This window comes from Haliotis rubra, unplaced genomic scaffold (assembly GCF_003918875.1).
Source record: "Haliotis rubra isolate DU_JTF1 unplaced genomic scaffold, ASM391887v1 Scf45, whole genome shotgun sequence".
In the NCBI taxonomy this organism is placed as follows: domain Eukaryota; kingdom Metazoa; phylum Mollusca; class Gastropoda; order Lepetellida; family Haliotidae; genus Haliotis; species Haliotis rubra.
In genome coordinates, this window is record NW_025767135.1 from 439,566 (window position 1) to 456,875 (window position 17,310).

At 37.3% G+C, this 17,310-nt stretch overlaps 3 protein-coding genes across 3 annotated transcripts in view; 1 reads left to right on the forward strand and 2 right to left on the reverse strand.

Moving 5' to 3' along the window:
- Positions 1 to 3,231, reverse strand: part of LOC124289790 (proteasome activator complex subunit 4-like) — a 63,292-nt gene extending 60,061 nt beyond the window's left edge. The window contains 1 exon segment of the mRNA XM_046726456.1: positions 2,952 to 3,231. Coding sequence (XP_046582412.1) covers positions 2,952 to 3,145 — 194 coding nt within the window. The 5' untranslated portion in view covers positions 3,146 to 3,231.
- Positions 3,232 to 3,325: 94 nt separating this feature from the next.
- Positions 3,326 to 6,630, forward strand: LOC124289863 (acylphosphatase-2-like). Its single transcript, XM_046726541.1, has 4 exons — positions 3,326 to 3,476; positions 4,506 to 4,522; positions 5,188 to 5,297; positions 5,461 to 6,630. The coding sequence occupies exons 1-4, from the start codon at positions 3,422 to 3,424 to the stop codon at positions 5,570 to 5,572; spliced, it is 294 nt and encodes a 97-aa protein (XP_046582497.1). The 5' UTR covers positions 3,326 to 3,421; the 3' UTR covers positions 5,573 to 6,630.
- A 1,427-nt stretch (positions 6,631 to 8,057) lies between these two features.
- LOC124289862 (ubiquitin-40S ribosomal protein S27a) lies at positions 8,058 to 17,175 on the reverse strand. The gene is made up of 5 exons (XM_046726540.1): positions 17,080 to 17,175; positions 16,614 to 16,669; positions 15,729 to 15,783; positions 8,591 to 8,808; positions 8,058 to 8,235 (listed from the first exon to the last, which is right to left on the reverse strand). Exons 2-5 carry the CDS (start codon positions 16,659 to 16,661, stop codon positions 8,083 to 8,085), a joined length of 474 nt encoding a protein of 157 aa, XP_046582496.1. The 5' UTR covers positions 16,662 to 16,669; positions 17,080 to 17,175; the 3' UTR covers positions 8,058 to 8,082.
- Between the last annotated feature and the right edge of the window lie 135 nt (positions 17,176 to 17,310).

The window sequence follows — 17,310 nt, forward strand, 5'->3', positions numbered from 1 at the left end:
GGGAAACTGATGAATAGATCTGCTGAATAGGGTATTAATTACTCTTAACTCAACAAATTTAGCGAAAAACTGAATATAACAAAATAATTGTGGCTTTTTTTAAATATTTATACATACTGATTTAAATTCAGACTTGAACAGTATTAGGGTGAGCTAAAACTCAGAATTCATCATTGGCAAATATTATCAAATTGTTTATGGTACCGTGTCAAATTTCCAGTTATTTTAATAGGATAAAGAAGAAAAACCTCCAGTGGAAGGTATGCAGTTAACAGCACCATAAGCAACTTGCCTTCTAGTTGAAGTACAAAATATATAATTTCTCTGTGTTTTTTAATTAATCTGTCATGAATTTGTGATGTAGAGTAGTTACACCATCATCATCATTGTGATAAAATAAAAAGGTACTATAACATAACATGTCTAAAGGTGATGCAAATATGGAAAATCAATGACAAAGCTTTAATAGAAATGTTTCCACATTCACGAAGATCAATAAGTTTCAGTCTATTACGGGTACTATTTGTGGGACACCATTACACTTTAACATGGATGCTTGCCATTCAAGGACCTGACATAAAACAGTTAAGCTTCACTGGCAGAGATGTAAACAATGCAATATTACTCTTATAATAAATTCATTTTCACAATGATATGTACAGATACATGAGTAATCACTGTTATTGTCAGGGTTAAAACAGATAAAGTGTTTGCTTCAATAGAAATAATAAACTTGAACATTTAATTTGTTTCTTTATCTCCATACTGTAAATTTGCCAAACATAGTCTGAAAGGTTTCCAGTTCGAAATTTAATAACAGTTACTATATTCGACATGAAAAAGAGACCTGTTGAAAAATACACAAAGTTTCCTTACAGAATGGTTGCCTAGCTGTCAGGTGTCCAACATGAACATATAGCAACAAGTGCCAATAGGACCGAGTATGTTTTCTTTCTGGAATCATTCTTTCTAACAAGGTCAAGAAGAATAAGCAAGAACACATCAATTCTTTAATAAATGGCAGGTTTTTCAACACAAACAAGTCACACAATGCATCAGCTAGAAGTGATCAATAAATTACATTGTGAAGGATTTTGTCAGTGAGAAGTTTCATAGAAACTGTTTTTTCGCTAAAAGGTATGACTGACTGAGTTTGCTTTTACGCCGCTTTTAGCATTATTCCAGCAACATCACGGCGGGGGACACCAGAAATGGGCTTCATGTGGGGATTCGAACCCGGGTCTTCGGCGTGATGAGCCAAACGCTTTAACCACTAGGCTACCCCACCGCCCCTCTAAAAGGTATGAACAATCAGTACAATGAAATTCAGCAGATATTTGAGATGTTTCTGTGCGCCAATGCCAAGATCCATCACTGCAGTCATATAGGTATATATTGGATCACTCTCTGAAACTAAAATTGAGTCTTGGGAGTAAAAAAGTTTATCCTCTTTAACATGATGGAAATATTTGTGAATGTTTGAAAAGAACTAATTTGGATTAGATCTACTTCATTCACGGGCATATATGTATGGGTGTAAACACAACATTACAATCCTTTAAGGAGAAAATGCACTTGTCCTTCAAGATATTCACTAGTTTTACATATTCTCTAACCCAGCATGATATAGAGTGTTCGGATTTTCTGGATTACAAATTCTAGTCTACTACAAAGCCAAAACACAAAGCAACTACTACATGACACAAACTCATAAATTTGTAATTGTATCTGAGTAACGGCCTCTGAGCATATCTAGTTAGACAGTGTTTCAAACAGACCTTGTAGGTATGACTGCTGTAAATCTACGCTAAGCCATAAGGTATCCTGGTGTCAGGGGTTTTCGACGATGTAAGACAAAAACGTATTTTTTATCTGTAATATCATTTAAAGTTTGTATTTTACTAACCTTGAGTGATAAAGGATATATTCATCTATTTCACACAAAAATATCAAGTGTTCCCTACAAAAATAGCATTGATGAAATCGTATCGGCGAAACTGTTGCCGCTCGTAACATCCGATATTTTGTATGGGTTTTCGACGATGAGCAATACTTTTTGCACCGCACTGCGAGGGTTTGTTGTGATCACGTGGGTACTTATTTATATATTGCCTGTCACCAGCAGACGACTGATCTAACTGAATTTTCACTTGCTATTTTTTGTTATAAAGGGAACTGATTTTGCATCGTAAGTGGTATTAACGATCTCGTGTAAATCATATTGATGTTTGTTTGCTTTTTATACAACTTTACTTCCCGATTTCCATTGTCAATAAAACTTCTCACGACAGCGACTTGGCACCCGCCCTACCAGTGAAACCGTTTGTGCACTCCGATCGCACACGTACTCCCCCGATATAGCGCATGCAATGCAATCGCCGAAATCACCAGAACGTCGAATTCAGCTTGTGTTGGGATATTGCAGCAAAATGTCCGGCAAATGAGATCATACACATATTGTGCGCAAAATCATAAAATGAATGGGTTTTCATTTGTATAGTTGTGAACAAGGAGACAGTCCTAATGCTCAGTCCTTGAATTCCCCAAACTCATTTAATTCCTTTATTACATCCTCATCTTTTTGTAACTTTTCATACATTACAATGATCATGATGACTGTCTTCTGTGGCCATCTCAAAATTTCATGCGCTCCTAGTCCTAACAAATTTGGGCGTGGCATCTGATTCAAGGCAATCCTGTTGTAACAGTCTGCCTGTCAATAATTGCTTCAATCAGATATACTTTGGAACCATACGTGAACTGTCACATATGTGAAGAATCGTGTTACAGTGCTGCTGAGATGAGATAATTGACGTTAAATTGTCACTGCGTAACATTACAGTGGTTATCATTAATAACGGAACAATCATTCAAAGAAAATTCATCAAGTTGGTATTTTTTAATGTAAAACTAATCAGATAGCATTCCATAAAATTTTCATCATAAAATACCTGGAAAGTTGACCAATCCAGTGGCTGGCTCCATATTTCACGTCTCTGAGTTGAACAGCTCTTCCTAAATTTCCTTTGATCTGTGCAAGAAAATCTGTCGTTTCTGCATCAATTTTCTCGCTATATGGTAGAAGTTGGTTGTAGATCGATTCCTTCTGGGGCTCAAACCCCAGCACGTCCTTCCGTGTCGACATTTTGGTAATCGATTGATGTTACTTCGCAAAGTCACCAACATGACCAGCAAATCTGGAAAGCGGCCATTTTGCTATGTCAACTTTATCATGTTAAACCTACTTTGATTGGACGAAATATGAGCAATGCCTAAAGTTTTATCCAACCAAAGCGGACGTAAGATTTCACTAGGGGGAAGCCACTCTAATGTTATAAAGGGACTCAACTAATGTCCTATGTTTTCATTTGCACTGTCATAGGAGTTATTTGTAGCGATCTTTCTAGGCCTCAGAACCCAAATGTCTGATGCAAGGAAGATATCAGTTGATTTTGAGGTCCATGGCAAAGTGCAAGGTCAAGGATTTTTCATGAAATATCTTTATTCTGAATTTCAAAATAGGATGTGTCCATTTGAATAAAACCTCTTCTGACCATGTACATATCAACCCCATCTGCAAATACTTTGATATTTTCTGTAGTTGTTTGATACCAGTTAGGTTTGTAACAATAAGCAAGTAATGAGTTTCAAGTAATGAGGAATTTATCTCCTTGTCATCCCCCAATAGGTATTTAAACCTCATAAGTGGTTAAGTCTCACCCAGTGGAAGCTTCTGTTCTCTGTATTTGAAATATATTTTCAGGAAACTGCAAGAAAACTACATACAATCATATATCTCTCTGAACCCTCATGATGTATTGCCACAGGACATCCATTCAGATTAAATAATACCTTCAGTAAAAGTTTGAGAGGAATATAAAGATGTAATAATGAAATCTCCTTGTGCGTCTGTCATACTAAATGTACATACATGTCGTTATTTGTTATGCGGGGCATGATTTGTTATTTGCAGTGCTGTTAGGATTACATTTGTAGCAGATTTATTCAATTCTTAGTTAATTTGTTCAGACTTTGATATAGAGAATGTACACTTCGACAACAGGTGACAAGAAGGTAGCCTATATACAGACTAAGAATTTCCGCCCACATAAAGTAATGTTGAATAAGTACCTAACACTCTCTCTCTATAAACCAACCCCAATTACTTTGCTCTCTCAGATATTTCTGTTTTCCATGTAGATACTTTCGTTGGTCAGGAGAAAACATAGAAGCTTGCATATATTTTGCAAAAGACCATAATATCTAAATGCTAGATTTCATTCAGTTATTGGAGTGATGCATTTTTAAATGCAAGTTATTTTGTTTAAAACAAACTACTTAAGTCGTGTATGTGCAAGAACTGAAGTGATGACATAAAACATGAATGGGTAGTTGACTGCATATATGTGTAATTCATCATGTAAAGAACAAACAGAAGTCATATAGTGATGAATATCTATTGATATTACATTATTGCTCAAAAGAATATTTTCTTCTAATTTCAGATGTATTTTTCCGTGATGTAAGTAGCATCAAGCATGTTGGTGAAAGGGCTTTTCTGTGTCAGACATGACTTATGAAGAAAATATTTGGTATGACTTGCTGGGTTTGTCATGTTTTTCAAAATCTGGATTAAGACGGAGTTATGAACGACTGGGCACCATGCAGTGCTTCACTTATGAGCAGATATAAATGTTTTTTGTTTGTTGTTTCATGCCCTACTCAGCATGAGTGAGTGAGTATGGTTTTACGCCACTTTTAGCAATATTTCAGCAATATTACTGCGGGAGTCACCAGAAATGGGCTTCACACATTTTACCCATGTGGGGAATCGAACCCGGGTCTTAGGCGTGACGAGTGAACGCTTCAACCCCCTCCCCACATTTAGCAATTTCACGGCTATATAAAGGTGGGCTAAAAAAATTAAATCAGGACCAGACAGTTAAGGGATTGATATTATGAGCATTGATTTATTTGGGATATGATGACCAACATCAACCAAATCAGCAAGTAGAGTCACAACATTGGCTCAACAGACTTTTCCTTGAATTTTATGAAAAAATGGAAGAAAACAATGAATCAAGTAATAACCAGAAATTGCCAAGCTCTTGCTCATTTACAAGTTTTAATATCTGAACATGACAAAATATACTCTCATTAATAATAGTTTTTATATTTTTCAAACAGTACACTCGAAGAACATCAACAGAGAACGGTTGTGTTGGCTGGGTGAAGAATACTTATCAAGACACAGTCACGGGGCAGATTCAAGGGCCTAAGAAAAATATTGACTTCATGTAAGAATTGTTATAATCACTGTTTATCTCTGTCAAGACTGTTGTGATCACTGCACAGCCAGAAACGTTTGGCATGTATCAGTTTAATTGACTCAAAGTATTCTGATCCAGTATTATCTTTTTATGAAAATCTATCACATTAAAAACTTTCTTCTTTTCACAGGAAACATTGGCTAAGCAGTGTTGGGAGTCCCATGTCAACTATAACACGATGCGACTTCTCAAATGAAAGGGCAATTGAGGATGTGTCCTTCAAAAAATTTACAATTAGATAAAACTGTATACATCCAACTTTTCTGTTATTGGATACTCAACTCAGTTGTAACCTTGTGCAGACCCTATTTCAGCATTGTTAGTTTACTCATAAAGTTACGTTCTACTCACTGAAAAGGGTTTTGTTTTGCTTTTTGGACAGTGCAATGGCTATTTTGATTGCAAATATAATGTGTCCATTTGATATGATATCCAAGATGTTAACCCTCCATGTTTGCCAGGATTAAAATCTAAAAAGGTTAGTGAGGTGAATGTGTTTCTTCAACCTTTAATGTAGGAGATACTTCTCCATGGTCTGGTGTGGGTATTTTCTATCATGATTTAGTCAATACGAATTATCACCATCAGTAATTGCTAACTTAATTTTAATTATCATTTGTATTAGCACACAACACAAAGGCTATTTGAGGGTTGTGAATATGATTTTCTGGGACTGCTCAATGGCCAGATTCTCTTGTGTATTGTCAATGATCCTGCATGATGGAACCACAGGGTTTCGAATCACTGTTTGGACAACAATTTTTATGTAATGAGTGCAGTGGTAGAATTTTCTAAAATATTCATTTTTTCAATGATTTTGTTCAAATTTGAAATATACGTTAAACATAACACATAAAAACAATATACGATTGCAAAAGTCTAGATATTTTATTTTTAAACATTATTGTCCAAACAGTGATTTGAACCCCTGTGGATGGAACGAAGAAATATACCGGTATGTTAAAGGCAACTAACTTGACAATGTGGCATAGTGTGGAGAGTTTTGCGGCTGAGTTATCTCGTACAAACTGTATTAGGTGCCAAATGAACTGTGGCATTACTGTTGAATGTATGACGAGACATCTTTTGTGAAGTTGCTTGCTGACATGAGAAGCTTACGTGAACATGGTTGGCTGCACCATGATTTCAAGATGTTTTTGTTTGAGAGTTTTCATGCTTTAAATTCCCGAGGTCTTCCCATCGTTACACTTTACAGTAACGAAACAGAGGAATGACATTCATTATTCTTTATGATTTGTGAAGTTTTCCATATTGATGAATAAATTGGAAGTGTTTGAAAGTTAATTTGTCATCTTTCACACTGCCTCACGTCCCAACTTAGGTGAACATTTTTTTTCTTGGCATGTCAGCTTAATTCAAAGCAAGGTACAAAAAATATTGGGGTGCTTGTCACCAGTGTGAATGGTCGATACATGGCATCTCAATTTTCACTCATCAGAGAGATTCCTATTTTAGTGAAACCTGTCCTTGGTTCGTCTGTCCCAACACCTGAGGTTGGATCAGCTCATTTGAACTTCAGGCCTGATTTCATGGGCTATATTTTTCACAGATGTGCGAGTATGATATTCCAGGCAGCTGTATGTGGTGCTGTCAGTAAGGACATATTGGAACATGTGTCGTAAGGAGATTATTATATATTACGTGGATATGCCCAGTCTACAGGTGACTTGGAAATGGTCTCTGGCATTGGACACCCAACTGTTGGTTTATTGCCATTGATGTCTTTCATTCAATGAGGGGAAAATGGAGATTTTCAGTACTTTTCAATATCTAAAATGAAAAGGCACCAGATCACCAGACGTCTTACCTATATAGCATCTTTCATAAACTCATATCCAAAGGTTTAGAGTTCTGCTCAGTAAACAGAAAACAGATATGGTGATACTTAGAATCCTCCCTAGTTTGCAAAACAGGATGTAGCAGAGTACAGATGTGTGACCAGTGCCTCAAACTGGTAAAGGGGGTTGGTGGTGGTGTCAATTTTTCAGTCCATACACAAGTTAAATTTGTTAACATTCATAGCTACTAAGTGAGTGTGGTTTTACCCCGCTTTTAGAAATATTACAGCCATATCACGGCTGGGGACACCAGAAATGGTCTTCACATACATTGTGCCTATGTGGGGATTTGAACCCCAGTCTTTGGCGTGACGAGCGGACACTTACTACCAGGCTACCCCATAGTTACGACTGAGTTTAGTTTTACGCCGCTTTTAGCAATATTCCTGCAATATCACAGCGGGGGACACCAGAAATGGGCCCCCTAGTTACTAAGCAGTCACATTTCCAAACTGTTATACATGGTATACCCCATGTTAGGTTGAATGCTGATTGATAGATGTACAAAATTAAAAATTTTGACATTCAAAGTTGAGTCTATATCTCCCATGTTGACAAAACGCGCAAGACCAGTTTCCAGGTCACAACCATTCTGATCATACATCACAAATACACTAGACTTGTGCTTCCATATTGCAGTCTGAAAATGATGTGTACTTGCTGATGATAGCTCGTTGCACAGCTGCAGTGTGCCACCCAACGCTATATAAGTGTAGTGGACAAAACCAAACATGACAATGAGAATCTAAAATCTTCATTTGGCCCACTGCAAAGCTTGAAGTGATTTGTTATATTTCAAGCATGACTAGAATACATTGACAGTCGCTCCTGGAGTAAAATATGATCAATGATAGCAACAAACACAAGCTTCCCCAAAGATGTTTATTCACTCTTTATGCCTTCTCTTCTGGCTTATTAAATACATATGTGAGGCAACACTTCCCGCAGTATTGTCTATCGAAGTGGGAGGCCATGAATACTCCAGCTCCACACTCCTCATTGGGACATTCTCTTCGCAGACGTGTGATTTTGCCGTTTTCATCAACCTGGAAAACAGATGTTTCACTGAGTTTCATCTTAAGACAATTTGGAATAGCAATGTCAAAAACTTATTCAAGGCAAGCATTGTCCAGGAGTCGAGACTGGTGACAAACGGTTAAACTGACAAATCAGGAAATCAACCATGTGAAAGCAACAGACAATTACACCCAACATGGTTTCCTACTAGTTTTAGGATTATTCCAGATATATCAACAGGAATAAGTTCCACAAGGCCCAAAACACAGGATGTACACTCAATGCTTTTTAAAAATTTCTCAAATTTTATGTGATTAGTTTGTAAACAGACACTGTAAATTCTGTAAAAGACCTTTCATAGTTTTCTCATCTGCCAAGTGTTACCTTGTAGTACTTGAGCACTGCAAGCTTGACCTTCTTCTTCTTGTGCTTGTTCTTCTTTGGGGTGGTGTAATTCTTCTTCTTCCTCTTTTTGGCTCCTCCTCTCAGGCGGAGCACAAGATGAAGGGTGGACTCCTTCTGGATGTTGTAGTCCGAGAGAGTACGACCATCTTCCAGCTGCTTGCCGGCAAAGATCAGTCTCTGCTGGTCTGGAGGGATACCTGAAACACAATTTAATTGCTGATGAAATACAATTCATGCTAACAAGCATCTACTGGACTAGAGAATGGAAATATGCAGTGTGCAAAATTTACACTGGTCCTGCGGTACTGGCTAGTAGAAATTCATCAGGACCACTAAATGATAAGTTTGCAGTGGTCCTGGTGGCCAGTGAATTTTGTATTGATAGTTAAGTAAATCTACGAATGTTATTTTGGACCAGTGAATTACAGACAGGACCACTGATTATTGTCCACTCACTGGTCCTGTGGTCTAGTGGGAAAGTTTGAAAGGTTTCTCTCCTTGAATACGGGATATATTTCATCAGTAATGTTACTGTGCATTAGACATCAAGATCTAGAAGTAGCTCAGAGTTAAGGGCAACATGTTTTCTCACTCAGCTGAAGTCAGCGGTGTCCTAAGTGTTTCTCATCATAGCCACTTCAAGCATCAACATTTCCCAACTGCATTTCATCACAAACCACTTCCTCCAAAATCTTCAGATGTAAAGTTTACAATCTGTGCCAAGTTTTAAGGACAAGATTGACCGTACCATGGATTGTTTCAGTTCCTACCAGAACAAGACTGTGCCAATATTCAAGCTCTTGACTAGCCACAAAACACAACATTTTTTAGTTACAATGGCAAGTTAGAATGAATGAATGAGTTGGGTTTTACGCCGCTTTTAGCAATATTCCAGCAATATCACGGCAAGGGACACCAGAAATGGGCTTCACACATGGCAAGTTAGAAAGTCATAAATATAAAGACAAATTTAGGGAGACTTACAATAATACCTTCCCAATCATTCCCCTTTAAGTTTACTTGTGAACCAGTATTTTGGCAAAGTTTTCATCACTGCATTTAACAAAAGCAGCTCAGAGATAGGGCATCTTAAGATTATCATTCACGATGATTTCAGCGGTGTCCTAAGTTTCTCATCATAGCAACTCAACATATTCATACAGAAGCGGTCCATTCCCTGAATGCCCCTAAACCTTGCCATGAACCATGTAAACTTCAACACACCAGGCGACAGTTGACCTCACATGACATGTACAGGGGTGGAAATAACCCATTACCCGACGTCCGAGTCCAGTGTTTTTCCTGTCGGGCAAGCAAATTTGTATATCACACTGTACCGGTGTCCACTTGACTTTCCAATGTTAATTATGTTGTTTATTTAAAAAATCAACCAGAAGCCAGCCAGTATAGTGGAAAACTTATCAGGGCCAGTGATTTTACATGTGCCACTGTACCGGAGTACACTAGCAATTTTAAAGTTATTTCCACTCCTGCATGTAGTACAACTCTTGTAACACAAAAGTCCCATGAATCTAGCTGCCTCAACCAAGCACTTCCAGATCAATGACCATGACCTTCAATCTATGCAATGCACTACCCGGAGATTCTGTTTGGAAAGTTTCACCAAATTTCCATAATAAATGCTCAATACTGTTTACAAAAGATTTTGGAAACATTTCACACTGAGTGACCTTCACCCTTGCCATGACTTCACGCAAACTGAGGTGGTGTCAAGTACCTACAAAGTTACCATTGAAAACTCGACTAAGTGACTACATACAAATTTTGTAAAAAATTGTTTATAAGAACACAAGCTATCATGTGCATAAGCTCCTGAGATGGCTAGTTCATGCCGAGTGACCTTCATATTTACGGTCATCAACTGCGGAGGAAGCATAACAAACTGATTTGTAAGAAAATGTGTCACTGTTGGTGTTTTGTTTCCACATTAATGTGGAGAACATGACCTGTAATACATGTCAGCTTTAACATCCTGCTTCACCTATATTCATGTTTTGTTTCTATCTGGCTACAAAACATTCGCTGATGTGTTGTCAAATGGTAATACATACACTCACTTTCTTATTTACAATTATTACATTGTTAAGACACTCAAGTGTCACTTAAATGTCAGGATTTTGACCATATAAAATAAACTGGTATTGCATCATTGGAAATATTGTGAAAAATCCCAATCTTGAAAGACTATTGATTTATTAGTTCTTGGGAATAAACAATGAAACAAAGCAGCTCAGAGATAGGGCATCTTAAGATTATCATTCACAATGATTTCAGCGGTGTCCTAAGTTTTCTCATCACAGCAACTCAACAAATTGGAGACAGGAAGGCCAGTGACATCACATCCTCAGTTACATATAAAGATTTTTATATACAGGTGTGATATACTAGACAATCACTGATGGTGTTAAAGGTGTATGTGAATCGTTTTGTGATCATCAGAAGTATCGCTTTGCCAGCTTTAATTACCTAAAACTGAACCTGACTAGTGGGAGTGACTTCGAATCCTGGATGTGACTTGAATGTTAAAATAACAGAATCCGAAAAAGTGTAATCCGGAATATCACATGTTACACCAGCGGTTTACTTTTAAAAAACATGACCAAAAACAATATCAACTGTGTAGGACATGAGTCAGATTACCAAACTTACACATTGTAACCACTGATCTATCCAGCTTACAAGTTCAGCTTATATTTCCACATGAAACGAAACAATAACAAAGCAGCTCAGAGATTGGGCAACTTTGATTATCATTCACGATGATTTCAGCGGTGTCCTAAGTTTATCATAGCAACTCAACAAGGCAAGTGTTTTCTGTTTTCATACCTACGGCTGAACGAGAGGGCAACCACCCTCTCACAATATCAAGTCAGAGAGGACATTGTAACCATCAAGTAACTAATGACGGACATAAACTAGTGGACACTTATTCAAGGACATTTACAAATGGAGGACTACCAGGTTTATGAAACAAAGTTTTTCTGTCCAACATAACCCAAAAAGGTTTTTATTACATGCAAAAAGCAGTCTAATTCCTGAATTCCCTAGATTTGTCCACCAGAAACACATATCATGAACCATGTAGTTTTTATGTCAGGCTGTCATGCTACATGTAGTACACCTCTGAAACAAAGTCCCATAAATCTAGCTGCTGCTCACATGCACTCCTGGTTTAATAAGCTTGACCTTCAATCTCCAATGCACTCCAATGACAGGGGTGGAAATAACCCATTGCCCGACGGCCGAGTCCAGTGTTTTTTTGTCTGGCAAGCAAATTTGTATATCACGCTGTACCCGTGTCCAGTTGACTTTCCAATGTTAATAATGTTGTTTATTTAAAAAATCAACAAGAAAACGACCGGTATAGTTGAACAATCATCAGGGCCAGTGATTTTACATGTGCCACTGTACCGGAGTACACTAGCAATTATAAAGTTATTTCCACCCCTGAATGAGATCTTGTTTTTGAAGTTTCACCAAATTGCAAGTAAAAATACTCAATATTGTTCACACAAGCTTTTCAGGGACACTTCACATCCAGTGACAGACCATCACAGGAGAACACTGCTGCTTTTAAACCTAGGCGGTTTAACACATATGAAGTTGCAAAAACACTACTACCATTGAAACCAAGGCTTAGTGATCAAGTATTCAGGTATCAGCAAAATCCATAAAAGAAAAACCCACATCCTAATCTGTGCACTAACTCCATGTGGACAGTCATTCTGAATCGAAAAACTGCACATCTTGTTACATTTATTATATGATCACTTGGAGAGTGGCCCCACTAAACTTGAAAAAGACCCCATGTCTCCTGGAAGAGCTCCCTATCCCCACCTGTCCTATTTCTTGTCACAACATTGAGAACAAATTTATCATAATTGTTATAGTTGTTCTAGGAATTCCTTCTATGGAATAAACTGACAGAAAACAGCTCAGAGTTTTCAAACCATTTAAATGTCAGGATTTTGACCATATATAACAAACTGGTATTGCATTATTGGAAATATTGTTAAAAAGCCCAATCGTAAAAGACCATTGATTTATTAGTTATTGGGAATGAAACAAAGCAGCTCAGAGATAGGGCAACTTAGATTATCATTCACAATGATTTCAGCGGTGTCCTAAGTTTCTCTCATCACAGCAACTCAACATATTGAAGACAGGAAGGCCAGTGACAGTATATCCTCAATTGTCCACTTTAATAACCAATCTCACAATAAATACTAGATTACAGATAAAAAAATTATATACAGGTGTGATATACTAGACAATCACTGATGGTGTTAAATGTGTATGTGAATCGTTTTGTGATCATCAGAAGTATCACTTTGCCAGCTTTACCTAAATCTGAACCTAACCACTAGTGAGTGTGGCTTCAAATCCTGGATGGATTGTTAAAATAACTAGAATCCGAGAAAGTGTAATCCCAACTGTAACATGTTACACCAGTGGTTTACTTTTGAAAAACATGACCAAAAACAATATCAACTGTGTAGAAAATGAGTCAGATTACCAAACTTACACATTGTAACCACTGATCGTCCAGCTTATATTTCCACATGAAACTAAAACATTAATAAGGCAGCTCAGAGATAGGGCAACTTTGATTATCATTCACGATGATTTCAGCGGTGTCCTAAGTTTTCTCATCATAGCAACTCAACATATTCAAGGCAAGTGTTTCCTGTAGTTCATACCTATGGCTGACAGAAAGATCAACCACCCTCTCACAATATCAAGTCAGAGAGGACATAGATTGTAACCATCAAGTAACTAATGATGGACATTAACTAGTGGACACTTATTCAAGGACATTTACAAATGGAGGACTACCAGGTTTATGAAACAAAGTTTTTCAGTCCAACATAAACCAAAAAGGTTTTTATTACATGCAAAAAGCAGTCAAATTCCTGAATTCCCTAGATTTGTCCACCAGGAACATATCATCAACCATGTAGTTTTTACGTCAGGCGACAGTTGGCCTCACATGCTAAATGTAGTACACCTCTTGTGAAACAGTCCCATGAATCTAGCTGCTGCTCACATGCACTCCTGGTTTAATAAGCTTGACCCTCTCAGTGATGCATTCCAATGAGATCTTGTTTTTGAAGTTTCACCAAAAATACTCAATATTGTTCACACAAGATTATTGGAGACACTTCACACCCAGTGACATAAGATGGTAACATCGCAGCTTTCAAACCGAGGTGGAGGGTGAATTTGAATTGAAATACTGCACATCCCGTTATATTTTTTATATGATCATCAGGAGAGTGGCCCCACTAATCTTGAAAATGATCCCATGTCTCCCGGAGGAGCTATCTATCCCCACTTGTCCTATTTCTTGTCAGAACATTGAGAAACAATTTTTTTTCAAACGAGAAATTTTGGATTTTGACAACATTCACCTGTTTATGCTGCATGGGAACGACAGGGAAAAGTCCCAATTGTTATAGTTTAGGAATTCCTTAGATTGAATAAACAATTACAGAAAGCAGCTCAGAGATAGGGCAACTTGGAGTATCAGTCACGATGATATCAGCGGTGTCCTAAGTGTCTCTCATCATGGCAAACTTTCCAATGCTGTCAACATACAAGCAGTTCTTTTCCTTTTCAGTAGGTCATCCTTCTTACATTACAGACAGGTCTATTAATAGGCAATAAACAGTTGTATATTCATAAAGAAACAAGATACTTCAATTCTACTGAAGACCTGATCGACATCTACACCGGCATGAAGCAGTAGTATAAAGAATATGAAAACTAAAATTGTATGTCTTCTATGTCCAATAACTTCTAAATCTCTATTAGTACCAACCAACAGAAACGTGTAACTGTAGATACACAATCAATACTTCAACACCTTTTCCGCAGACAAAGACATAATCAGTCTAGTCCCTTTAGGTACTCATTTACTAATTTAACCTGAAACATATGCAGGAATGTTACAGTCAAAGTGCCAGAAAGATCTAAAGTCTACTAGCTATTTCTGGTCTTAAAAGAATTGAGGAGAGGTGAAATGGGATTTAACGTCATACTTAAGAATATGTCGCTCACATGACGACGTGCATACTTGTGTATGTGTGGCTGCTTGTACAAGCTCAGACTTAAGCTGGTTTTATAGTGCTAGTTCACTCTGATAACATACCGCAGATAAGCATGAATACCCTACTCAGACACAGTATACTTATTCCAAGCCAACCAGTCCTACTACCCATTAATGCTGAGTGCATCAGGCAGGGACCAACAAGTACCACATTTTAATGTCTTTTGGTATGACGCAGCTGGGGATCGAAACCCTGACCTTCTGCTCTCCGGTGGATGCTCTAACCACTACACAACGAAGGCGGTTTAAAAGATTTGTGAGCTCATGCCCACAAGCATAACAGTGTTATTACTGTAAGGGGCAGAAAGAAAATATTCATTTCCATTTTTAAAAATTATCTTGCATTCTTTATCTGGAAATATGTTATTTCTCAAACACTGAAATTTATGAAATATTTTAACGAGACAACTAAAATCTGGACTTGGGAGTCAAATTATTTTTTTACTTTGTAGTCAGTGTAGAGCTTTATCAAAATTCAATTTTGTCACACAAGATAGAGATGTTCTGTTTGGATTGAACTATAATACAAGAAAAAAATACAAAACTTTTGTTGAGAAATTTATGCATGATACACAGAAACCTTGTTGATTAACACCGTGTTCACGAATGGTGTTTTAAAGTAACAGGACATTGGGTCCTGTAAGTTTCAGATGTCTGTCTGACCCATTCAAAATTCACAGGACCCATAGAATAAAATTAAACACACATTTCAGATTTAACATTTCTCATAATTGGCATTGAAATTATTAACAAACACGATTTATAAATGGCAAATAAGTGTCACATGTCACAACTTCAGTCAAATTCATTGTGAAATATACAGTCAGACACTGGGGCCGGCGGGTTGTAGACTTCTATCGGACCATTGGCAAATCTGCCGGATTTGTCAGAGGGTCAGACGCTATTCATGAACATTGTTAACACCTACGGAAACCTTAACACTAACATCTAACTGCACAATGGGATGATCTTCTGAACTATACATACCCTCTTTGTCCTGAATCTTAGCTTTGACATTTTCGATGGTATCGCTGGGTTCGACCTGAAAAGATTATGGAATGTTAATTTCTAAACAGATGACACAGAAACATAAGTACGTTTTAAGAATAAGTACAAACTCTGGGGACAGTTTATTCATCTATTGAACAAATGGGGCAAATTATTTACCACAAAGGTAATTGAAAAAGATACCAAACTGGCCAATTTTGTAGATACACAATCATACTCAAGTATTCAAATCCCAAGTGAGTTTTGTTTTACGCCACTTCTAGCAATATTCCAGCAATATCACGGCAGGGGACACCAGAAATGGGCTTCACGCATTGTTCCCATGTGGGGAATCGAAACATGGGTCTTAGGTGTGACGAGCGAACGCTAACCACTAGGCTACCACACTGCCCACCAATCACAAGTGAAATAGTATGGCATGATACATCTTTCACAAGGAGTACTTAATGAATGGGCAAACATTTAATCTGAATGTCTGTTTGTGTCAAACAGATTTGTCAGTAGTATTCAGTTGCATTAATGAAGAGAACTTCAGTTTAACACTGTGTTCAAGATTACTGCATTATTGTGTCATATGAAAATACTTCTGCCTGCATGCACCTCAAAGATATATAACTGGAAGCATTGAGATACAATGGATACGACACAGTATGAAACCTTAATCTCTTGGTCAGACGATAAACTGCCAAGAACAAACGAAATGATGTTGACTAGCAGCATTTGAAGGCTAAAAGGCTTTTTTTTAATCGAAAAGGTTGAAAATGTTTACACATAAAAATGTTTTTCTAATTAAGCTTCCAAAGCCAATTGAAAGAAGGTCCTCTGAACATGACAGCAAGTTGTCTTTAGCATATGTTGAGTCACCTCAAGAGTGATGGTCTTGCCCGTCAGGGTCTTCACAAATATCTGCATTTTGCCACCTGTGAATAGAATGAGTACAGAAAAACTTTAAAACATAAACATACCTAGTGGAACAAATGCAACATTCTTGAGCGGGTATCGTGGAATGTTGCATTTTCTAAAAATAAAAACACTCAAAAACCTAGTGAAAGGTGTTGTGATAGGTGTCAGTATTTTATGACAGAAAATCGTCCAAACAACCATGGACATCTATGAAAAGATTCATTACCAATTCAGAAGTTGTGCAACATGGTCGCGCTTATTTCCCCAAAGATTGACTCATAAATCTACATTTTCGCATTAAATTCTCCAATTATCCGAATAATATGAATCGCAATAGGTATGTGTAAAAGAGGGATATTAAAATGTTGTGTTATTTGATCATATCAAGCCAGCAGCTAGCATTTTTCTATAAATCTCGACAGCGCACCTGAGTGTGGCTATGGCGGACCTCAAAAAGGAAGACACGTGGGGAATGCATGGTGGTCTTAATCTCGAATCGAAAACTAGCAAACACCCATTTTTGTACACGAAATGACTTCGACTGGGTCTTTAAATCACTCTCCTATACTACATAAATATTAAGAAGGTTGATATTCCATGATTTATTTAAATATACTGATTGAATAATGTGTCTTATTGAAATATCCGATATTTTTAG